Source organism: Parus major, chromosome 5, assembly GCF_001522545.3.
Source record: "Parus major isolate Abel chromosome 5, Parus_major1.1, whole genome shotgun sequence".
Classification (NCBI taxonomy): Eukaryota; Metazoa; Chordata; class Aves; order Passeriformes; family Paridae; genus Parus; species Parus major.
Genome location: NC_031774.1, coordinates 37,861,982 through 37,886,871, shown reverse-complemented (window position 1 = coordinate 37,886,871; position 24,890 = coordinate 37,861,982). Strand labels below are relative to the sequence as shown.

The 24,890-nt window shown below is 38.1% G+C and overlaps 1 protein-coding gene across 1 annotated transcript in view; it reads left to right on the top strand.

Moving 5' to 3' along the window:
* The first annotated feature begins 200 nt into the window (after nucleotides 1-200).
* The window catches only part of SLC25A21 (solute carrier family 25 member 21), a 235,331-nt gene continuing 210,641 nt past the window's right edge, over nucleotides 201-24,890 (top strand). The window contains exon 1 of the mRNA XM_015630253.3: nucleotides 201-579. Within this exon, the coding sequence (XP_015485739.2) occupies nucleotides 201-579 (379 nt within the window). The remainder of the gene's footprint in view (nucleotides 580-24,890) is intronic.

Here is a 24,890-nt window from a genome sequence, read left to right as displayed (position 1 = left end):
GTACAGCGGTGAGGGAGCAGGATGCGCGCTGTACAGCGGTGAGGGAGCAGGATGCGCGCTGCACAGCGGTGAGGGAGTAGGATGTGCGCTGTACGGCACCAGCCCCGAGGCGGGAGTGCCCGGCCCGAGCCTCAGCAGGCGACCGGCTGCCGTCCGCCGCCGACAGCGCCACAGCCTCGCTCCCCGCCCCAGCCTGGGCGATGGCAGCGCCGGCCGTCCCGGCTCTGCGCTCAGAGAGAGGCAGCCGCTTTGCCGGCTGGAAGCGATCGCCCGTGGCTGCGAGGCCGTGCCCTGCCCGGGGCCGCCCTCTGCCCGGGGCCGGCTGCCAAAGGCCGCCGCGGGGCCGCGCAGTCCGGGCCCCCGCCCCCGGCGTTCGCGGCTCCCCCTCCCGCCCGCAGATAACCGCGGCCCCCCCGGCCCTTCCCCACCCGCCCAGGGCGGACTCGGCCCCGGCTCGGCAGCCGCTCTCCAGGCGCCAGCTGCCTCTGGTCGCCTCCGCGGCGCGGGCAAGGATGGCTCGGCAGCCCCGGGGCTTTCTGCAGGAGGCCTCTCACCAAGTCGTCGCCGGAGGCTCGGCGGGTGAGTGGGCGCGTTCCTCGTGGGCGGGAAGGGTCTGCCCGTCCCCTGCCGCCGCTCCTCCAAGTTGAGGCGCAGGCGGCCGCGCCGCCTCCCCCTCTCGGCGCTGCTCGGGCGGCGGGGAGCGAGCCCCCTCAGCGCGGCTCCTCCCCCGGCGGGCGGCGCGGGCCGGCCCCGGAGGCGACCCGAGCCCGGGGGTCCCGGGGCAAATTCTGCATCGGTGCTCGGCCCGCCGGTGGGGCAGGGGTTGAAGGGGCGCTCTCCGGCCCTGCGGTGTATCTGCGCCACACACGCCCCGCAGCCCCTCGAGCGATAAGAGTGGCGGGCGGGCCCCTCCAACGGCAGCAGCCGCCGGTGGCCCCGAGCGCGGCCGCAGCCCTTGGGGCCGGCTGTGCCGCAGAGCCGCGCTCGGGGCAGTCCACGGCGGGGATCCGCCTCCAGCGCCTGCATACGGGACAGAAAACATAGCTGTCCGGCTCAGACGCCTTCCCCGTGGCACTCTTCGTCGCTGAGTTACAGAGAAAACAACGCAGGGCTACAGTGGAAATGAGTTTCTGTAGGGTTTTAAAAATACTTTTAGGAATGTGGACGTTATTCATTCATTTGTAGTCTGTGTACAGATGTCAAATGTCAAAATCTTAGGCGTCTGTTTAGCAATAAAATCGTTGCTGGTCAATTTCTTCAGGTTTCTTGCCTAAATCCCAGTGAAACTGAAATATTTAAGCCAGTCTACAGCATAGGGGATTTTAACACAATGGCCTAATTCAGTCTGTATTTGTAAATCCTGGTAATATTTCAACTATGTAGTGTGTTTTTAAATGTCCCTTAGTGTCTCTTCTGAGGTCTAAATGCTGTTTGTCATAATACGTTTTACATGAAAGAGGAGAGCTACATGGTAGTGTTCTGTGTCTTATCTAAGGCTTCAGTGTAATGTGTGCAAGAAAAATTCTCCTTTGATTGAGACCTGTGTGGCCGTGACACTACATGTGGATTGGTCTTCCATTGCCTATAATTCCCCTAGTACCTCTAAATCCACTTCTATGCATTCCTGCCACCAACACACAATTGAACACCTCCTTTTCATGCAAGTGACTCTGTATGTCCTTTGTTTTCAGCCTTCTCCTTTGACAGCGAGAGATGTCATAGCAGAAGTGGAGAAGTGTGCTGTCCCAGTGTATTGTATGACTGCTGTCCCAGCCCTTCAGTGTATTGTATGACTGTTTATGAAGCTTTTCTGTAGCCTTTGAAGTGCTAAAGGTTTTTTGGATTCTGCTTGGTACCACCCCCATCTTCCTATAGGAAAGAATGGAAAGGTTTAATTTGTCCTAGACCGTTGAAAACTCTTCAACCTGAAGGGATACTGAGGTGTTTTGCCAGCATATGTTTTGCAAGATGACAGATTTATCTGTCCTTAGCAGCTGGCCTGTGTCTTAGTGGTTCAGATTGATCTAATACACTATGTAACCATCCTCTGGCAGGAGCCTGTTTTTGCTAAAGGCTCTCTTTGTAGAAGAACAGATTGCTTAACAAAACAGACAAAATTGTAATTTAGATAAATGAAAAATATTTGGTAATCTGGTAGGCATCAGTATTAGGATGAGAGAATTTTCAAGGACACCATTGATCCACATGCAACTCTTTTAAAAAATGTATAATGCATATTATACTTCATGTATATATAAAAGTATAATTCCTGTTGTATCTAGTCCAGAGGCACAATGTTAAAGGTGCTTGCAACCTTTTGCTTAATCTCCTGTCAGGCAAGAAAGTTCCTTAGCTGCATCACTTGCCTTAAATTTGTACAGAAATTTCTATTCATTAGTTTTGAAACAAACCAGTAATGATTGTTTCAATTAAGTCTGAACAACACTGAAATTATACCAGGGGAGTTTTAGTTGTGTGATTCAAATGGGAGCTCTAAGGTTCATTAAAGGGAAATGGCTGAAACTCGAAAACTTGCTTGACAGATGCTTAAAACTCAGTGGTGTTCTTTCCTGTTAATTTACAGAGAAAGTAGAAGGTGAAGGCTAGAGTTTTGAGGTCTTCGGTCCAAAGGTTAAATTTCTTAAGCAAGTGTAGATCCAACATGGAAAAGGTGGAAGGAAGGAGAAAAGGATTGAGTTTGTTTCCTGACCTTAGTTTCCCAATATTACTTTGACCACCCTATATTGCTTTTGGCTGTCTCTGCAGAAGGACATAGGGCTCTTTTAGGTGTTCTGTTCTGTTTCCTGGCCTCAAGTGACTGCCACAGATATGCTAGAGTGACTTTGCTGTGTGTACCATGGCCTGGTATTTAGAAAGAAACAAAACCAACTAACCAAAAACCAACCAAACAAAAACAAAACAAAAAAAACCCCACAAACAAAAAAAAAACAACAAACCCAAAAACCCAAACAACAATAACAACAGACCAAACAAAAAACCAAAACCAAACCAAACCCCCAAACAAGCATAAATGATTCTTAGTTAAGCTGGTTTCTAGGAAGTATATGTGAGTTGGACTCTTATCAAAGTACTGGTAGGAAAGTACTGAGGAGGTTGGGGATGAATGGCACAGCCCAGTAGGTGTAATTGAAGGGTCAGAAATATTGCCTGCATAAGTAAAATGAGAGGTTATTTAGAATCTGCATGTCTGATGCAAAAGGATATGATAAGAAGTAATTCTGCTAGGTTGAGTGGAAAATTATTGGAGATAAGCCCTAGCTGGCAGAACAGGAAGAAAGGGATTTTTTGACACTTCATGGAAGATGACAGGACTTGTTCATGGACTTAATAAAGACAGGGGAAGAGAAAGAAAGAAAGAAATCAAGCATGAAGCCTAGTCTACAGGACTGATAAAATGGAAGATACTGGCATGCTGGAAGAAGAAGAAATTAAAGTATTCAGTGTTTAAAGAGGAAAAAATATAAGCATACTGTTGGCTGTCAGAGGCATTGCTAAGTTAAACTTGAACAGCTCTCTGCTGTAATTGAACTGTAAAAGTCAAGCATGACAGACCTCATGCATACTTTGTGGCAAGGGGTGGGTCTGCTTTCATCTGGCTTGTAATCTGACTTCATGTGAAATGGAAAGCTCTGCTTCCTGAGAGTGAATGAAATTCTAAATATGAAAAAAGTCTTAGGCTTGGCTTATGTTACTTCTGCTGGCATTGTTTACTCCCATCTTTCAGATTCCTCAGTGAAGGTTAATAATTCATAATTCAAAATACTTGGTTTTGTTTGCTTGCTTGGGTGTATGACAATAGTGAGGAAAAGGACTTCAATTGAAAAGTAATTGGGACACTTCATTAGTGAATTCAGGCCTTCTAGTACACGGAACTGCAGGCAAACTCCTTTTCTCTAGTAGTTAATTAGTAAGCTAAGGCATGTGTGGAATTTATAGCAAAAAAATTAAACAGAAAATCAACTCTAAACTGCAAGTATCACCATGGAAAGATCAACTTGGGAGCCTCAGATTTCCTTAGTTTTATAGCAGTTTTTCAAAAGTTTATTTGAGAAGCTCAGTCAATGCAGGGTTCAAGTCACAGGAAGAATTGTTTCTCTAAAGCACAAAGATCAAAAAAATCCTTGTTTTGCCTGCCTGTATGGAAAAGGCACAAATTAAAACAATAGTGTTGCATACAAAGTAAATGGATGTTTCTTTTTTCAGAGAGAGGAGCTGAATAGTGCAAAGTATGTTATGTGATACCCAGATTAATTTGTAAAGACATTCTTGTAACAGAGTGTTGAGTCAGTTTGAATGATGAAGTGCAAATGTCATAAACAATTGCACAGATACCCTTGGCACAGTGAAGGCAGGTGGCTGGATCTAGTTACTCTGAAGGTTTTAGGATGCTTCTACTTGATACAGGTGTTTTCTTGCTTTTTAATAACAAAAGACTTCAGATGGAAACAATTAGCTAAAACCACAGTAAACAAAAATAAAAATTAATATTTACTTGTATGATCACCACTTTTTCTTTCATATATGTGCAAATAACCTATAAACATTTTAAATTTTGAAGTTAAAATTTTAAAGCATTTATTTCATATATTAAGTGATAAATACAAAGGTGACATGTTTTTCAGATCTGTAATATTTAACCAATCTTTAAGTACTTTTCTGCTGAAAATTCAGTGCATCTCTTTGCCTAATTTAATAAATGAATTTGAACTGCAAAATTAATTACTGTAAAATGAATATGGAAAAGTCAGAACAAAATGAGCTTTAAAATAAAATAATTACTTCATAGGGATAATCCAGATTGATCTTTTTTCCCCCTATTCTTCATATTTTCATGAAACAGCAGGGTTTCTGCTTCTCTGTACTTCTCAGCTTCAAATTTTTAATATCTTTTTTAATTTTTTTTTAAAAAAAGAGTTAGGTTTCCAGCTGCATTGAAACCTAATAAGATTTGGGAGTCTAATTCTCTTAAGCTCCTTTGAAAGTCCAAACCTTTTCTCTTGAGAGGTGTTTTATTTCAGGAGTAGACAAAGTTGATTAACCAGGATAGCAGCAACTTCTTTGAACCATATATACATGGTTCCTCTAAGCAGGAAAGCCACTTGTCAAACTAAGATTGTCAAATGCAAATACAGTATTAAAACCAGTGTTCAGTCTTCCTGTTGTGAGAGGCATTAGGCAGACAAAAATCATTACAAGGTACACTAGCCAGCATACTCGGTGAAACACCGTAGGTTATTTGGTTCCTATGAATGGGAGAGGGAGCATAATAGATGTACAGGAAGCACTTTTAGCAGCAGGAAAATTGTCTAATTATCCCCCTCCCTTGTTATTATTTTTATGATAGTTTTCTGGGAGTTAAAGTTAGGAGGAGTATCCCATGTTTTCTTGGGTGCTTTTTTCTTCCTTTTAAGCCATGCAATGGGCATTCACATTACTAAAATAATCAGTTAATCATCAGAGGTAATTTCAACTAGCTAAGTACTTAGCTACACCTTGTAACTTTCTTGACTTGACCCATAATGTTTTAAAGTGCTTAAACCTTCCTTTCCCTGAAGTCACTTAAGGCTGAAATATCTGAGGCCTGAACACAGTACATGCTCGGTGTCTTTCACTGCCTTGATTTAGTATTTCAAATGTTAGCAAAATCTTTAAATAAAAAAGCTAAGGATGGGAAGCAGTCAAAAAGTAATCGTTTTAAGGAAATGTTCTTTAAGTTGAAGTGCTTCAAAGGAATGCACTAGATGCAACCAATGAAGCCAATTTTCTCTGCTAGTCTGGGAAACTAATAGCATGCCAACCTGGTGCTGGACTTGGAGGTTTGGACAAGAATTGCTTGGTTGGCAATATGGTGAGGAGAACTTTGGGTGAGAGAAGACCCCAATAAGGTTAAATGTGTGTAAGCTGAGATATCAGGTTCCTGGACCTCCTCCAGTTTGCTTCTAGAAATTGGGAGGACGTAGGAACAATTGGGAAGGTAAAACTTGGAAAGATTTCTATCTGTTTCTGCTCAGACAACCATGCACATTATGAGACCTGCTGAAAAGAAAATGTGAAGCACCTTTGCAAGGTCTATGTGCTCCCTGTTGCTTTCGTCACTATACAGTTCAAAGAGGGAGGACAGTATTCTTTATTCTTTATACCCTTTAAAATTCAAGCCTGCTTTGCTCTCCTAATCCTATCTCGCAGCAGAAAATGAGTAAATAATTCTGGTAGGTGCATGGGCATTTGGCCAACATTAGACCCTCTGCACTGTTCTAACACTTCAGTGCCCTCTGAGTAAAGAATTTCTTCATAACATTTAATCAAAAACTTCCCTCTCAGTTTAAAGCCATTGCCCCTTGTCTTGTCACTGTCTGACCATATAAAAAGTTCCTGTCTCTCCTTTTTTTAAGTCCCTTAATGGTACTGGCAGGCCATAGCAAGGTCTCCCTGGAGCCTTGTCTTCTTCATGCTGAACAACTCTCTCAATCTGTCTTTGTAGGAGGGAGATTTCACTCACTGTCATCTTTGTGGCCTCCTCTGGGCCTGCACTACAGATCCATGTCATTCTTGTGCTGAGGACTCCAGATCTGGATGCAGCATTGCAGGTGAGGTCTTACAAGAGCAGAGGTGCAGAATCAACTCCCTTGGCCTGCCCCCACTGCTCTTGATGCAGCCCTGGATAAGGTCATCCTTCTGGATTGCGAGTGTACATCGCAAATTTATGTACAGCTTTTCATCCACAAGAATTACCGAGTCCTTCTCTGCAAGGCTGCTCTCAATGACTTCTTGTCTCAACACTGCTCACATCTCTCCTTGCCTGACCCAGGTGCAGCACCTTGAACTTGGATTTCTTGAACTTCATGAGGTACTTGTAGGCCCCTGTATCAAATTTGTCCAGGATCCTGGATGGAATAATGTCCCTCTGTTTTGTCAACTGCACCGCTGATCGTCATGTAATCTGCATATGTGCTGAGGTCTCACTGTCTATGTCAGTGATGAAGACACCGAAGAGCAGTGGACCCAAGACAGAGAGAGCGCTGAGGGATGTCACACATCACTGGCCTCCCCTCAGACACAGAGCCATTGACCTCAACTCTGTCTCTGTCCAGAGAGTGTTTAGGATGAAATGATCTTGTTTAATTGAGTTATTGAAGTGTACTAGCAACACACAAACAACCATCTGGAGCTCTTAAATGTGTTTCAAGCTGTGTTTGGGGATTTATTTTTTAATGTAATAGCTTTTATATGGGGGTTAAGGTATAAAGTAAATTTTGCATGTTTATGTAACAGTGACAGAAAAAAAGTAAGAACTTTCATAATTTCTAAAGTGTTATGACACCTGTAGTATGCTTAGTACTTTCTGTAGAAACTGGGACCCTGAAAAGAACAATTTTTAGTCCATGGATCCAGATACAGTTAATACCAAATGGCTTGTACCTGGGGATTAAATTTCAGACTTGCTCTGCTACTCACTTGGTTTGAGTCCTGCAGCAAAATCATAATTCCAAGTGTGTCTTTGTTCAAATAGGATGCACTGGATAAAATGAAAGTTGATTGAGCTTTATTTAGTCTGGCATGTTAGCCTATGGGGACAAAACATTTTGTGCACAGAATCCTCTATGGGTGTAACAAGGCACTTATCCATCAGATTTTGTGTATATGGTAAGCCTGAGGGTTTTCAGAAAAGTTATAAATTTTCTATTGCTTTTAGAGTAATAAGTTGGTTTTTTTTCTCGGAAAACCTCACCCCTTATCTCCCACCCTCCACAAAAACCCAAACCTGTCAAAACGACTAACTTCGCACGCAGAAAACGCTGTAGTGATTTGCACTCATTCGATCTAGTGCCCACAAGATGGCAGTGCAATACTACAATAAGATGTTAATGTGTTTTGTTTTTTTTTTTTCCTACGTGTAGCAGAGCGATAAAAATGTATCTTGAAGCTCTTGCAGATAAGAAGATAAACATGTGTAATTTTGAATGATAATATGCAAAATAAAAGCTTATAGGTGTCAAATAAATGATGATCAACAAGTGCTGATTTCATATGTGTACTGCACAACCAATGGCACTGAATATGACTGTCATTGAATTAACCACAAAATTATAAGTGGTGATGTATCACTGGTAAGAGTCAACAGATGGATGTAATACTATGATACTATATATAAATAAAAAAATTGGGATATGTTCCTGTCCCAGTATAATAAATATGCAAATAGCAACTGACTTCCACAGTGAGAAATTTGAGTCTTGCTTATTTTAATTTTGGCATAGATTTTATGCAGTATTGCACAAATGTCATCAAGCTCTCAATGCCAATCTATAACCAAAGTAAAGACTTCAGTGTTACATACACACTGTTGTAAGCCTCTGCTAACTTCCTTCATGTATTTGCAGGCATGAGACCTACAGCAAAGCATAAAAGCTTAAACATACATACTTCTTCAAAATAAGCTATAAAATTTTGTTGCCAGAGTTTAAAGTTAAATAGTATTGTGGAATAGTATATTTTATACATGTAAAATCATGTAGGTAGTCAAAATAATTAATATTGGAACATGCCTGTTGTAAAATTTGTAGGCAAAAAATGCTTTGTCTGCAGAGGCAATTCTGAAGCTCTTACAGCTTCTGTGAGCCAAGATTATATTGGCATAAAGAACAATATTTCATTTCTGTTTATTGTTTCATCAGTTGTGCTTAGTGACTGATATACATATTCAAATCCATGTTAAATTGTTGTAACACCAAAGTTTATTATGCAGGAAGAATAAAATTCTAACGTATAGCAGCAAAGCATGACTTGATAGCAGTAGGTGTGTTTTCTGTGGCAGTGTTCTAGAAGAGAAAATGAAAATTGGTTCTAGTTATTTCTGTGCATAAAATCTGGCACTTTTGCCTGATAAGTGATGCTATTACAAGTTTTCATTTAACTGTAGCTTAGTTTCTGTGGCATTACCTTGGATGTCCTTATGCATGTAAACATTCTTTCTTTATGCTTGCTGCTTTTCCATTTCAAGCTATCAGGGTGGGAGACACTCAAGATCATACCCTCGAGACTGGAGGAACTAGTCTGTTACAAGATTGAAATTCTCTCTGGAAAACGATTATACTGACATTTACAGACTGGTTTAAGTATTATGATTAGGGTTGGTATGAATGAAAAGAGGTAAAAGGGCTAAAGACAAGGGGGAAAAAAAAAACCCTTTTCAGATAGTGATGTGACTCCTAGAACTTGGAAGTTTTGAAAAGCAGTATTGCAATGAATGGATAATAGTGATGCCTCTAAGTATTTTCAAGTATCTCAGTCTTGATTATAAAGGCCTTAAATGGACTTTTCTTCAACAGGACTTGAAAACATACAATTAATTTTTTTTTCCTGTTGGAGCAGATGAATTGATATTAGCGGACTGTGGGAACAACATTGGTCCAGTTGTTGGGTAAAGTAAATCAATATTGGTTTTTATAATATGAAATTCTCTGATGTCTAATTAATTATTTGTGCAAGAAAGTGTTAAATATCAGCCATCTTAAGATAGTATTTTCTCTACAGAAAATCTGTACTACAGGTCAACTGTTTTGGGTGTATTGAAAGTAGAGTAGTTACAGGACAAGTGCCTGCCATTTTTTCTGCAGCTTGTCTTGTCCTGGGGAATCATTACAATTAGATATCATTGCACCAACATCTGAAACAGGTAATTAATGTTTCAGTTGTCTACAGTGGTGGTTTTCTGATGATTAAGTAACTGTGAAGTCTGAATGTTGTTGAGAAGTCCCACCCATACAGTGGGAAAGGAAACGCAGGAGTAATTGGCGTTTAGATCTGCTTTTCAGACACTGAACTACACCGTTAACAGCTGCTTTTGTTTTCCCTCTGGATCATTTTCAATCCATCAATTTTTGTCAGGAAACACAGTTTATGGGTCATCTTTTAGTCTTTAGTCAATGAATCATTTCCCAGTTCAGTGTGTTATCCTAATTTCCTGGACTTTTTACTGTTTTTATTATACTGAAGTATGCAGATGTGTGGCTGGTGCCCCCAAACAGCAACACTCCCAAAAGCAAATGAAAGTCTTAGTAGACTTTTCAGTTTTTGAAAATTATTTGCAGTATTTATTTCACTTTCTCTTGAGCAAATTCTGCAATTCTGAGTGGCTTTGCAACAGAGTTAAGGTTTACTTATTTTTCTATTACTAACACTTATTTCTTAATATTTAGTTAGAGGGTTGATTTTCAAAATTAATATATATTTTGAATGTATAGTAAATATCACCAAACTTTGTTTTGTCCACTGGCTCCAGATAACATACTGAACTCAGTAAGATAGGAAGGGCAAGGGTGAAAAAAAAAATGTTTCTGTCATAATCAGAGGCACAGAAATAAAAATTAACTCTTGATTATGGATTCTATGATATTTGATGTCTCTTCCAGTTTATGAAGCTATGTGATTAATTTCTGAATTTGAAAGTTTGATTATAACTTCATTTTAAAACCAAATCTTACCCTCAGTATTTTGGTATTAAAGCTTGAAATTATGAACTGTAGATGTTTTAAGAACCAAACAATAAAGGTGGTGCTCCTGATCTTTAGATGAATTTTGGATCTGAGCCATGAAGTTATGAATTCTTGAGATTTGTGATAGTACAGTGGGGGTTTTTAGGTTGGTTACATGTATGTTCAAAACAGGCAGTTTTGAAATGCTGCCTAGAACGTGGTGACGTACACGTGTGCCTAACATAACACCATGGCAAGAAGTAGAAAACAAAGTGTCAGGGTGCTCATAGGTTTTTAGAATAATTTATTTTTCCAAGACATTTCCTTAATATTGATGCTGACCAGTGGCAGCACAATCTTGTGTGTGTACCTTAATTTTCAGAACTGCATGATAGTGTGAAAAGCAAGAGTGCTTGCTTTGATCATGCTGCACATTCAAAACATTGTGTCCGGTGCCCATTTTAGATGCTTCTGTCATCATGTTCTTGGTAGCCTCTGTTGTCTCTGGGTTTCTATACTAGTTCATCCTGGGATCAGTTCATCATCAAAAAGAGGAGTTACGTAGAGGAATGGGCAATATTCTGAGAGTAAGACTCCTGGAAGAATATGAGAGCTTTGAGAGTCTTCACAGTTCTGCTTTTCATTCATCTCCAAGTCTCTGGTTATTGCAGAGCCAAAGCATTGGCGCTTTTAAGAAAGTACTGTATTTGCAGATAAGTGCTTAATTCTCCTCTCCTAAATGGGATTAAGATTCTGAAGGGTGCTGTTGCATTAAGCAGGGGGAACATGGCTGCCACTTATTTATTATACCTCTTAGTAAAAATTTTACAAGGCAAAACTGTAATGCTGACTGGGTAATGAGACAGTCCTTGCTTAAAACAGTCTTTATTGTGTTTTTATCTAACCAGTGAAGAAAATAAGTATCAATGTGCTACATGCTTTGGCTGGCATATTCTTCCTTATTGTGAAATAAGATGATAGCCATCCCAGATGACAAAAAGAAAGCAAATCAATATTTTCTGTTGATTTGTAGCAAATTTTTCTCCTTTCTGCAAAATTCCACTTTTTAATATGGTAAGAAATAAAGTTTATTGATTAGGCATTTCTAAAAGGGAGGAAGAAAACATGTAGGCTTTCTGCAGATATAAATCCATGAATGTTAATAGAGACTAGAGTAAATGGAAAGAAATGTCTTATTTATGGTATGAAACTCTTCTAAGTTAATGTCCATAAAGTTTAAATTAGTTCAGACTTTTCTTATTAGAATAAATGTTTCCTTTTAAAAAGCATGATAATCATAATCAAGACTAAATTTGTTCTGTTATTTATTTTCAAAATCATTGTACATGTTTAGCAGACTTTTGATTTAAATCCCTAGGGATATATTCGAGACAGATGTTTAGATGACCTAATGTTTAAAGTAGAGTTATATTTGGACACTCGATTAAATTTTCCTTAAAATCTTTCCATATATGTTAGATTGTGGAGCAGTGCAGAAAGTATTGAAAGATTTATGTTGAAAAGGTACTGCTTTATTTTTAAAGTAAGTTATTCGAGTTCAGTAGATTTTATTTCAGGCAACTGTCAAAAGCAGAAAATGTTTGATTATAAAACAGCATGTTTACAAATGAAAATATTGTGTCTTGTTGCAGAGCTAAAAGGGAAACAGATTTCTTTAAATTTCATTGATTTCAAAACCAAATTTACCAGGCCATTTATAGCTGCCCCGAAACTTGGTAAGGATTGTGGTAGACCTTAAAATGTAGTATCAGTTGAAGACTACATAATAGGGCATAACAGTTGTAAATGTTTTTCCTACTTTCTGGTTTTGAACAAGTGAAAGCTTCTCAAGATGCACCTAATGCACCTAAAGTGTGGATGGCTATAAGGATGTCTATATGTGATAGTAAACAACGTTTTGAAAAGTCTCAAAATTTCATAATCATAATTATCAATATTGACCTGTTGAAAAGGTATTGATTTACAGATGAAAACAATTATTATCTTCAGGCTTTTGAAGTTTATATATACTGGCTTTTATTGTCTTTAGTTAAATAATCAAGTTACTGAGTTGCTGAACTTCTGCAATTTTTAATTGTAACTGAAATATTGTACTAAGAGATGCATTCTTGTCGCTGGCAGGATACTTTGTGGGCTGATGAAAGTGTTGCACAAAACCACTATTCAGATACTTAGCACTTAGCCTCCAAAATAACCTGTAGCCAGATCTCGAGAACGTTTCTGTGGGACAGCATTTTTTATTATTTTCTGTCATTTGTGATTAGGAAGGCTGATGTGGCAAGAGCTGAGAAGTATTTTATACAGAGTGGACCTTGTGGAAGTTTAGGCAGCACATGCAGCATTTTTCTGTAATCTCATTGAGGTCTGCTGGGTTAGAACTGGACTAGCCCTCTTCTGGGAAAAACTGAAATTGCAGTAGCTGGAGCCTTTCATGTAGGAGTGGATGTTGGATCAACGGTGGCATAAAAATCATGTTTCACAAAGAGAATGAAAGGAGATCTAATTTTATTCCTGAAAAATGAGCTTTTATTGTTGGGGTTTTTTTGCTATTAGATGAATGTACATTAATGATGGGCAGTAACTGTTTTGTTCAGCATGGATCTAATCAAAACCCAGTGAATGAATGTGTAGTACCTATGTCATGCTATTTACTGTAAGCAGAAATTATTTTTCTTTTCTCCCTGAATTAAGATTTGGGATATAGATTATAACTCTGGAAAATAAATGGAAAAGTATCTTCTTAAGACTCCCAAGAAGCAAAGAGTGGTCATAAAATTGGAAGAGATAGCTGTTAAACATCTTCTGCAAATGTCATTTGTCAGTTGTTGGTGTGAAGATAAGGAGCAGTATAGAATGAAATACTAAAAATTTTGCAGATAAAGCAGTTTTACAGTGTTGTGGGTGGATTTGTCTACACACAGGCTAAGTTCAGAAATGTTCTTTAAAAGTATTGAAAGAATATTGATCAGTTGATGCATAAGACTGTTAATTGGATTTGTCAGTTGCTTAGTCTTGCAGACCTAGAGTGAACACTTGGAACTGGGCTGAATTAACTTGGGCAGCAACTTTTATGCTTCTGTAGTATAATCTTATCTTTGTTACATAATGGCTTGTCCCTTCTTTTATGAATATGTTTTTCAGTGAATGGAAAAATTAATGGTTTTCTGTTTAAATACTCATTATCTTCTCATGTAAAATATTATCACTTACAAATACAAAATTTGGCTGTTTTTTTCCTTGATTATGCATGAATTACCTTATGCTACTTCAGTATTTTCTCTGAAGACTTCAGTTGGTGTGCTGAGATTTGTAGAAGTGATTAGTTCTCTCTGGTGCCTCAAGACTGACACGGGCAAGAAGAGTAGAGAGTTTTATTGTGATGCTATGAAAGTTTAATGCAACTTGTAGAGAAACAGGGAAAAAAACCCTGGGAGCAAGGAGGACAAGATGGTTTTAACTTTCTTAATGTGCTCATTTTATTACTATTTTTCATTTTCTCCTTTCCTGCAGTCCTTTGGAGAAGCAGCAAGGACCCTAAAGACTAAATGCTTCTCTGTTACTCAGACTTAGTTGTTTGCATTCTGTGTGCTGAAGAAGGATAACATCCGTGAGAGAAAACCACTGCTGTCAAGTAGAGATGGTATCACAATCATTACCAGCTCAGTCCTAAACGGGCTTTTTCTGTTCATTCTAAATCTTGTTTACATCTAAATCTTTGTTTCCTATATTTTAATTAATCTGTAATTGCACCTAGAACCTTAATTGCAAAACCTGTGGAGAACTGAAAAACTTAGAAAGAGACAATGTCCTCCAAATTCCTTTTCAACAATAGGGTTGAAACCTTATCTACTGCAACTGGAATTAGGGATAGCTTGCTTTGTCTTTGTTTTGACTACAAACTCTCTTCTGGTTAAGAGATTAAATTCAGAGAGATAAATAAATCACAGCATTACATTTTGTATGATGATTGAACTGTTTGTAAAAATTGAACATACTTTATATGTTTGCTAATTGTTTTGTAAACATTTCAATATTCGAGTTTGTAGTATAAATAGTTTTGACTATGAGCAAGATTTGAACTGTTTGCATTCTGTATAAGCAAAAGCTATGTTCCTCTTGTTCACTGAACAATTCAGAACAGACCCAGGTGATTCGAGTCCAGGGAAAGAATTTGGATCTTCCTTGACTTAGCCAGGAAACCAAGGAACCAAGAAAATTCTCTTTTCCAATAATTTGTTTTTGTTTTTTTCATTTGGTGTTTTTTCAGTGTATTTTGTTAGTTTGTTTGAGTTTTTGGTGGTGGTGGGTTTTGCGTGGATTTATATTAATTAATTTTTTTTTTGCTTGTTTGTGTTTGGTTTTATTTTGTTCATTCTAGCTCTCTTCCTAGGTCTTTGAATCTTGAAATAATTTTTTGCATACTGGTACAGATCAAACATTAGACAGTGTAACTGTAGTTGAAGTGGCTCTGGTGGTCAGTTAATCTTCTGAAACGTTAAATAATGGTTTTAACTGTCTTGCTTTTTGGACTCTAATACATTAACTTTTCATGTGTGCTTTCAGAGGAATTGTTACCCGTCAGTTCTAGGGGAACTGTAGATACCTGAACCATGAGATTAATCAGTATCCCAGTTCCACTGAAATCAGTGGAAATTTTTCACTCCCTGAATCTATTCTGAGCTGTCCTAGATCTGTATCAGATATCTTGTGAAGTCCAGCATGTGAACACGCTCATTACTAACTCCAGTTGTCTACTTCCTGTATGTATAAAGGCATGGGCTTGTTGCCAAATTTTTTCCCTAGCTGTGGGTTTAAACTCTCTGAAGTACCCAGTTGAAGTCAGGCAGCAACTTTCTAAGCATTGCAGTGCCTGGGCTGATATCCAGTTGGCTACCAAAGATCCCATCTCACCCAAGTTGTTTAATCTAACTCTATTAAAAATACTATTTTTTTAAAGTTACTTGTAAATCTGACACAATCTGCTAGGTTATGTCTCTACGATCTTGCACAAGACTTGTACTGGTATCTCCACCTGCATTTGGACATTAGGATAAAATGCTGGAAAACTTCCTGTCATTTAAAAGAAATATCTCTGGAGGAAATGGCTTTTGGGATAATTAATTCTATTTCTGTTATAGTTTACATTCTCTGCTTATATCCGTGGGGGAAAAAAGTATTTCTGTAAGGCTGTAAAGGTCATAGCTGAAAAATCTAGCAAAATGAATTTGTACTTCTAAAGTGTGTAAACTGTTGTCAGATACTCCTGGATCAGATGTAATGTGTTTGGCAATAACTGCTGTATGGTGCACAGAAGATCTCCATAAATCTCCTGGAAAACTCATAACTCCCAAGTCTTGTATACAACAATTTTGCATCCAACAAATTTAAACTTCTACAGGAAAGGAGGAGAGCTGTTCTGATGTAACGCTGGCATCTTTCTCCATCACTCCTTTCATGACTACAGTGCTCTCAATATATGTTTCCTGTTCTGTTCTATAACTTCTATTCTCAAACTTAAACAAAATTCTTCTTAGTGTTTCACTTTTCTTACTCTAGGTTGTCTATGTAAAGTCACATTGACACCATTGTGTTTTGGACCAGGCTTCACTGGCCTTTTATGAAAGGATCTGGGGTATGTATCTGGAAATAGCTTATTTCTAATTGGTGTGCAAATGGTAGTCTCCACTGACATAGATTCCACCTCTCCTGATTTTATTGTACAAAGTGAGCTAACATCTAAGCAGTATTCTGTCTGAGCATATTTACACTTAACTAACAGTTTTGCTGGTTTGCTTTCACTTTCTAGTTCAGACTTTGAAACTGTGATGTAAGGGAATTGTCAATGGTTGCCTTAGAAGATATTCTTTCAATAATACCTGTGACTTGTTCAACTTCTCATGTTTTCTATTGAGATTTGCATCCCCTATATATTGGTCATCTTCAGTTGGCTTCCAGTTGGAGGCTGAAGTCTGTCTTCTGGGGCTGGATTGAGCACAATTTTCCTACCATTGTTTAGTGTCCAACACATTTGGGGTTTTTCACTCTTTTTTGAAGGATATAGATTGGCAGTGGTCAGACAGTCCTAACATCCTTCCAGGTCTGTTTCCATTTAATGGAAGTGAAGTTTAATTTGCTTTACTTCTGTTCAGCAAATCTGGCTTTTTCTAGAACTTTGATGGCCATACTTTGTACATAACATATCAGGTGATTGAAATATTTTTCTAAAACATGATCTGTGCCAAGCAGGATCTAAGTGGCAGGATGCACTGATCATACAATTGTGTGCTTTGTTTTCCTCTGTGTTCTTGCCAGAACCTTGATGGTATCGAACCTGATGATGGGGAAAATATTTGTCATCAGTGATCTCTTCTAAATTATCTCCTTGTGTATGTAGTTAAAATAGACCTTTTTTTCACATCTACAAACTAGGTAAATAGTTGAAGGTCCTGAGCTTTTTCTATGCCTTTTGTAGCTAGTAAATATATTAATTCAGTTCCTTCTGCTCATTCTAATGTCTGAAGCAATAAACTCCCAAGCTTTTTAGACTGTCTCTTGAAGAAAGTTCCCTATTTACTAAGTATGAACTTTCTGTATGTTGAACTTGTTTTCTGGAAATTTCCTGTCCAAACCATTCCTTGGCTGGATTAGTCTTGTGTGCTATCTGATTGTATACCAGCTCTTTGCAAAACTAAAACACCAAATAGGGTGCTTGTCAGTCTGATATTTTGAAGATTTTCCATTTATTGTTTGCTTCTACAATTAACTTGTGTTATTGGTGGGGATAAAATTCATGAGCCCTGTTTCTTTCCTTAGCCAAAAGCTACCTGCAAGAATGCTTTTCTCATTTTATTTACAGCTGTCATCTCAGTAGCTTTTGTGTCACTATCTGGTGCCCAAACTCTGGGTGCACTTAAGTTGACAGTATATTCTTCTGTTGCAATGTTCCTCATTGACCTATGGAGAGGTGGTGCTATTTATCTATGCCTGTTCTTATTGTGTTAGCAAACTCTTTGAAATGAAGCTGACCTTTTAGGGAACTGATCCAAGGAGCTTAAGTGACAGAAACTTAATTGCTTTTGATAGGATAGTGTTCTGTCAGTTTATTTGCCCGAACTGCGGGAGCTGGCAGGGATTCCCAGTCGGTGGAGGAAGGGTAGGTAATGGTTCTGGTAGCAGCAGGCTCGTGTGATTGCTTACCTGTTTGATCAGGCTGCAGTGGGTGCCAGGAACTCTTTGGCTTCTGAACTTCACCCAAAGCTTAACACACATCAGCAATTTAATTTGCTTACTCTATTGTGGTGGCTAATGAAGCTGTTTGTCACCTTCCACATTTTCCCTTGTAGGGCCTGCTTCTCAGGTAACCTGAAACTTTAACAAATACCATTAAAGGAAGATGCGTATTCAAATAATCCACAGCAGGAAAAAGGACTTTACTCATCTTTCTGTGAGGATTAAGAGGGAAGGAAGGCTTCACTCTTTTTTTTTTTTTTAATGTTTCTGTTTGGTTTTTCTTTTCTTTCTTCTTTTGGTTTTGTTTGTTTGTTTTTGGCTTTAGTTTTTTGTTTGTTCTTTTTTTTTATTTTGTAAGAAACCTTAATAAACTCTTCTTTATAATACTGGTTTACCACTGAATGTATGCTAAACTGAGTTAGGGTCTGGGGAATGTATTTCAGCCTTCATACTGTACTTTGCTCTGAGTATAATCCACTTTAATGTATATGAAATGAAGAACCCCAGCAAGTTGAGTCAGTTGTCATCTGCTTCCCAGCATGAAGTCCATCAGTAGAAAAGCCACCACATCTAGAACACTGACAGATAAAACATGGCATAAGACACTTTCAGATACATTTCTTCTCTGATGCCAGTTGTTTGATGTCATGGACTGAGGCTGGGCAGGCTGAGAGCTTGCTTACTCTGCCTCCTTTAGTCTTTGGGACTGTTGAGTTTGATGGTTTTCTGGTATCCTACATTGGTTGATTAAAATTAATTTTAATTTTAGCCTGACAGTAGTTCTCTTAATTTGCTCACAAAAGGTTTAGAATCCTTTACATGTGTTCTTATTTGCTATATTTTATAATCTTTTCACTAGATTATGTGTGTGATGCTTGTACTTCAGCATTTAAGGTGGAGATGGCAGTGTTGTGCTTCTCTGCTATCTTTTTCAGAGACAAAAGCAAATTTCTTACTGGGATGCTTAGGCTATTCTGTTTTTGCTGAGATCATGTATTCAAACAGAAGCCTAGCCATGCAGGGAGTGTGCAATAAATGCTATTGAAAAGTGTCTTTTCAATAGGAAGATAATTATGTTTTATGATAAAAAATACTGAAATTAAGAAGCTACTGGAAGTAGTTAAAGATGAATCTGTAACTGTTGCAAGAAGATATGGCATTAGTTGAAAAGTTATCTTATATAACACTTGGTTAAAAATATCTAAATTAAAAATAACTTTTTCACATAGAATATTGCCTGTGTTAGCTCTAGATTAAAATGGAAGAAAATTGGCTTTTGAGCCATTCATAGTCTGGAGTTCACAGGCTTTCATACTAATTGTGAAAATATTATAAACACTCATAGAAACTACTACTTTCAAACATTGTCACTAACGTTATGGGTGTCACAGAGCACAAATTTTCTGGCTTCAAAAAGCCCCAGTTCTGTGTTTGAAAGACCTACAGTGTAAATGTGTTCTTGGTGGAGCCAGAACAGTGCCTCTGAACACCTGGACCTTTAGCCTTGAGTTTGGAAAGCAGCCAGATGCTGGCCATGGTGGTCCTGCACCTGTAGACACAGTGCCTGCTCAATTCTATCACCTTGCACAGCATCTGCTTGCATGCTGGGGTTTGAAGTCTGACTGACACTGGCTACTTGTGGCATGGCTTTTTGGTTTTGTATTATAATGTTAGCTATATAAGCAAATGCTTAAATCTTTTGCTAACAGAACCTTGCAGATGACATGCCTGTGTTATTCTGACATGCTTTTACTTTTAATCCTGTAGTTTTCCTCCTTAAGTTTTCTTTCCCTCTCCAGTAATACTTTTACACTTGGATGGTTTCCCTCTACACTTCTATTCTTAACTCTGAACAAGAATGTGCATCTCTTAATAATACATCCTAGTGGCTCACACTGTTATTAGTAGAATTCAGTAGCAAATGAGTGAATTTGAGCACCTATTAAATCCTGAATAGATACAAATGTGTTACTTCCAGAACTTACATATTTTATCCTACAAATCAAATCTTTGATACTTAAGGTATTTGAATAGCTGTCACAAAAATATGTGAAACAGGGCTGGAAGAGTGGCCAAGTATGACACATTCGTGTTCTGTGTATACTATCATCTTTTTTTTCTAATGGCTGAGATTGTATTTACAACTGCAGAGCTATCTGACATTTGTTCCCTAAATGAATATTTAAAAGGAAACATTCACATTTTGTAGTCCTGATTCTCTGTTGCCTGTTGAAATCCTATTTCACTAACTCATTTTCATTTCCTCTAAAGCAGGGATTTCCTGAAAACTGGCTCCAGGCCGGTACTACAATATAAATATTATAGGATATAGTATGATGGTACTACCTGTGTGTGTTTGAAGTTAAAGAATCATAGAAAGGTTTGGGTTGGAAGGGACCTTAAGGACCAGCAATTCCAGTGCCCCTCCCATGGGCAGGATCACCTTCCTCTAGACTGGGTTGCTGAGACCCCCCATTCAAACGGCCCTTGAATGTTTCCAGTGATGGGGCAGCCACAGCTTCTCTGGACAGCCTGTTCCAATGCCTCAACACTCTCACAGTAGGGCATTTTTCCCTAATATCTAACACAAATGTTCTCTCTTACTTTGACACTAGCTGTATCAATGGTGATTTTTAGTTATCAAGATTATTATTCTTTACTTCAGTGTTTAACCATTTAACCTTTAATGAAGGATTAAATTGTTTCATGGGGTAATTATCACCATTTTGTTCCTAAAATGCAAGTACTCTGCTACTAGGAAAGCATTACCTCATTGGGCCTTGTTTGAAAATTCTGATACATAGTGGGGTTTTTTTCTGGGGTGTCTAAAGTAGCAATTGAAGTGCACTGATTACAATGTTGGTTTTGTTTGTTTGTGTTTTTAAAGTATTAATCAACCTCTTAAAACATTTATATAAGTAATTAAAAGTAATTCCCCATCAAAGGTAATGATTGGAACCATGCTTCATATAAAACAAAGAGATCAAGAATCAATTTGGAAATCTCCAACTCTGTATCATTCTTTGTAGCTACATTTCTGCTGCACATAAATTATCAAGACTAAGAGCAACAGGAAGAATGCTTTTGAAAGATAGATACAGTATCTTGTGGGTATGAACTGTTCTCCTGGGGTGACAACTGTGTGTTTCATTGTGTGCTAATGATGATGTTAATAAATGCCAACAATTTTGATGATCATCAAAGCATGCAAAAGACGGAGAAGGAGATTCATGTTATGAAGTTATGACAATATTTTCTGAAGTTTCAATGTGTCTGTGATGGCCTGGTAAGAATGCAGCAGGTTAAAAGTGAGTATCTGAAGATGTCTCTGTTTTTAACAGTTCATATTTGGGTTTTGGAATGACTCTGTCTTGTTTTTAAGGAGGGGTTGTCAGTGTCCAGAAATCTGAAGTGCTGCATTTCGAACATGACTGCAAAAAATGTGGGTTATGTGAATCCCTAATTTAACGATTATTTTAGCTTAAATATGAAATATTTAAAACTATTTAAAATAATATTTGATTATTCATTTCCTTGCTAAGCCTTCTCCCATACTGTGTCTTTTAGTAGTATCTTGTTTAGAAGGGAAAAGAGGAAGATGTGAATAATGTGTCCTCCCAGTGTACTTTATCCATGTCTATTTACTAGTGATATGAGCTGACTATTTAGTGGCTACACTGATGATATGGTGCAACCTGACCACTATGTGTTTGGTTTCTTTAACAGAAGGGTCCAAGTTTTTAATGTTGGAGGCAGAAAAATTGCCATCTTGCAGCTAATGGGGTTTTTCTCATGATACTGTATAATTCTTTTTCCACAGGCAAAAGTATGTATAGACAACTCCTGTGAATTTCTGTAAGCAGAGATGAAATGTTTCCATGTAATACAAGTATTAAATATTAGGAGATCAAGGGAAGGTGAGGATTACTCAACAAAATGTGGATATGTGTAACCTTGATTGTTTAAAGTTCTGTTCTTTTAAAATACAGTGCCTGTTTAGATCACTAATGCATTTTAATTGTTTCCATCTTTCAAAATATGTCTAGCAAGTTCAGTTTCTAGTTGTTGTTATACAAATAAACTGGTATTAGAGGCATTGCTTTCTTCCTTTCAAACATGCTTTCAAATTAGTGCTTAATGTGGTTTGAAGATTTTGCCAACATACTCTTCCAGATCCTTCTCTTATAAGAGGGTGGTTGATTATATCTATCTTTCTTCTTTGGTTTACAAATGCCAATATATTCCAAAGAATTCAAACCCTGGGACCATTTGTCATCACACTTTGTAGTTCACTTCATTATTGTATGTAGGAGGAAAAGCAAACAATTAGATGCCTGAACTGTGGAGGGGGGGGGAAGTTGGAGTGTCAGGACATGCTAAACATTCTTATTGCATTGCATACTTCAACCTCCTATTGTTTTCTCATTGCTTTTAACACTTACCTGCCTGAACGTGATAGTTGTAAATATATTTAAAACCAAATCAGAACTGTTTGATTGAAATACTAAATACAAACTGTCTTGAAACAAATGGAGTCTAAGGGCTACAGATGTTTAGGGTTTAAATACTACCTAACCCTGTGTGGGTTGCACAAATAAAGCAGAGAATTTGGTGTAAATGCAATAGAATGCAGCTTTTCTTAGCATGTTCTTTATAGATTTAGTCTCAAAGCAGCAGTTTCAGATCTTGAAAGTGTCATAGGTGATCTGGTGAGTAAAGCGGTATTGAGACCAGGATAAATGCCTGTTCCTCCACTAATAGTGAAAAAAAGCTCAAAGAAAACAGTAACCTCAAACTGAGGCAACTATAGCATTTCAGTGGTACTTTCTTCCGTTCTCAGATGTATATCCTGAAACAAGTGACTTGCTGTAGTCACTAAAATAAGCTGTAAAGCAATTTACGGTAAAGTGTACTGGATCTTTCCTTTTGATGGTCATTTTCAAAACTACACTTTGACTAAAATGTAAACCAAAAGAACTGTGAATTGGATCTCTGCCCACTAAATTAGCCAAGGTGACAATTCCAGAAGAAAATATGTTAAGTTGTGGTGATGAGATGTACACACTCCACAGAAGAGCAGAACTGAAGACCCAGCTGTTCTCAGACACTTTGAGTGTTTTTAGGCTAATAATTACTTCCATTTCAGAGTTTAGGCTTCAAGAGTGTTGTTTTCCACTTAATCTGCCTCAGGTCTTCATATTATTAGAACCTTAAGTAGTGAAGACAGCTTACTGGAGGCTGTGCACTTGTCCATTTTTTTAAGACTATTTTTTTCTGCCAGTGGTCTGTAATTTTGCATTCCAGTGACTTAATTGGACCATGTGGAAATAAAGGCTATCAGGGCTGTTGAGTGGCTTTTTTTAAGCTTTAAGTCCCCTGCATATATGTCAGGATTTAAATGAGAGAGATGCCTGAGACAAGATACATTTACTTGGAATCTCTCTACTTCTTCATTCATCAATCAACCTAATCTGAAAACAGAAATTTCAACATCTTCCTTTTGCTGATGCTTAGTGCCAAAAACACCTAAAGTTCCTAGGTAGCTATACGATTCTTAACTAATAGTATTCAATTAACCAATTCTTAAACCAGCATTCACTCTCTGAACTGCTGCAATTACCCTTTAAATGGACCACCATATGCGTGCAAAGATCTGCTAATAGCCAGTTTACAGGTTTGGAAGCAAAAAATGTGGATTTACTCGGACTCTCCCTTTGGATACACAAAGATGCAAGAGTCAATTGGTGCCAATATAGGATCATGAATTTTAGGAACAGTCATTGAATCATTTGATAGTCTGGTTTGATGCAGCATTTAGGTTTTCTTTTTAAGAAAAACCTGAGCCGCAGGTTTTCTTTTTAAAATGCAAAAACAAGGGATTTTTAGTCTGGAAGCTGGCCTAAGGCCAAAAGCATGGCTTTTCCAAAATTTAGGGTGAAAAAAAAGGAGATACTTTTTCAAGTTATTTAGGTCCAACTAGGGAGCTCAAGTGCCCTGAGAATCAAAGTTCTCATAGCCTGGAAAGCATTTGCACAAACTGACACTTCTGTGTCCCTGACCCCTGGTTTTGGCAGGTCTGTAGTTCCTGACCCAAGAGCAGGAATGCTCTGGCAACTTTTAGGATTCTCCTGATGCTTCTTTTAACTACAGTGCTTCCATCTGTTGTCTGAAGAGCTCATGCGACCTGAAAGGCATAGATTTTCAGCTCTGGACCACCTCATTGGGCTTAAGAGGGAAAAAACCTATTTTTTTAAAAAATTTGAATTTTTATTCTCAGTTATGTATTAGGGGCTGTACCAAACCAGATGTAAGAGATGATGGGAAAATATCTTGCATTATCTATTTTATGATCCCAATTACCCTTCTTGGAAAAGATATATATTAAGGAAACACAACAAACTTGTTCATAACAGTCTCTCTTACCTTATCTTTAGATATATCATCCCAAGGCTTGGCATTTTTTTGTCTACTGTCTTTTTGTCTTTCCTATATGTATCTTCGAAGCTTTGTTTTTAAATCAGTAGCAGTTGTCCTTTCAGTTTTCCTTCCTAGGCCAGTTTAAAGTCTTGTTTTCTTTTACTTTTTCATTTTTTAAAGCTGTTAGAATGCAATTACTTTTTTATACATGCTTTGGAGATACAATTCTAGCATTTGTGGACTCTATGATTCGGAGTAGCTCAAATCAACAAAATTGCATATTGTTCACGCCATTTCTCACTTGAGAGTTTCATTGTGTAACTTTCTTGAAGTCACTTAACTGAGATTAAAATCATACTCAAAACTGTGATACAGCAATAGTTAGCTTCTGATCTAGTGACTCAAACATTTACTGTTTTTTATTTTGCTCAAATTTTTAGAGTAAAATTGGTAAATTATAGTACCTTTTTATATCTATTGTGGTAATCCTCATCAGGCCTGTTTTAGGCATTGTTTGGTACTGACTAATAATTGATTTTGGAGTAAAAATGATACTTATTTGTAGGAAGAAGATCTGAAAATGAAACTTGGTGCTTGAAGAATTACTTTTGCTATCACTTTCAAGCAATGAGATCCACAAACTGTGAAAGAAGGAAGTGGTGAAAAGTCTTCATCACCTGGGTCCTTTAACAGCTTGGAATGGAATGGAATGGAATGGAATGGAAT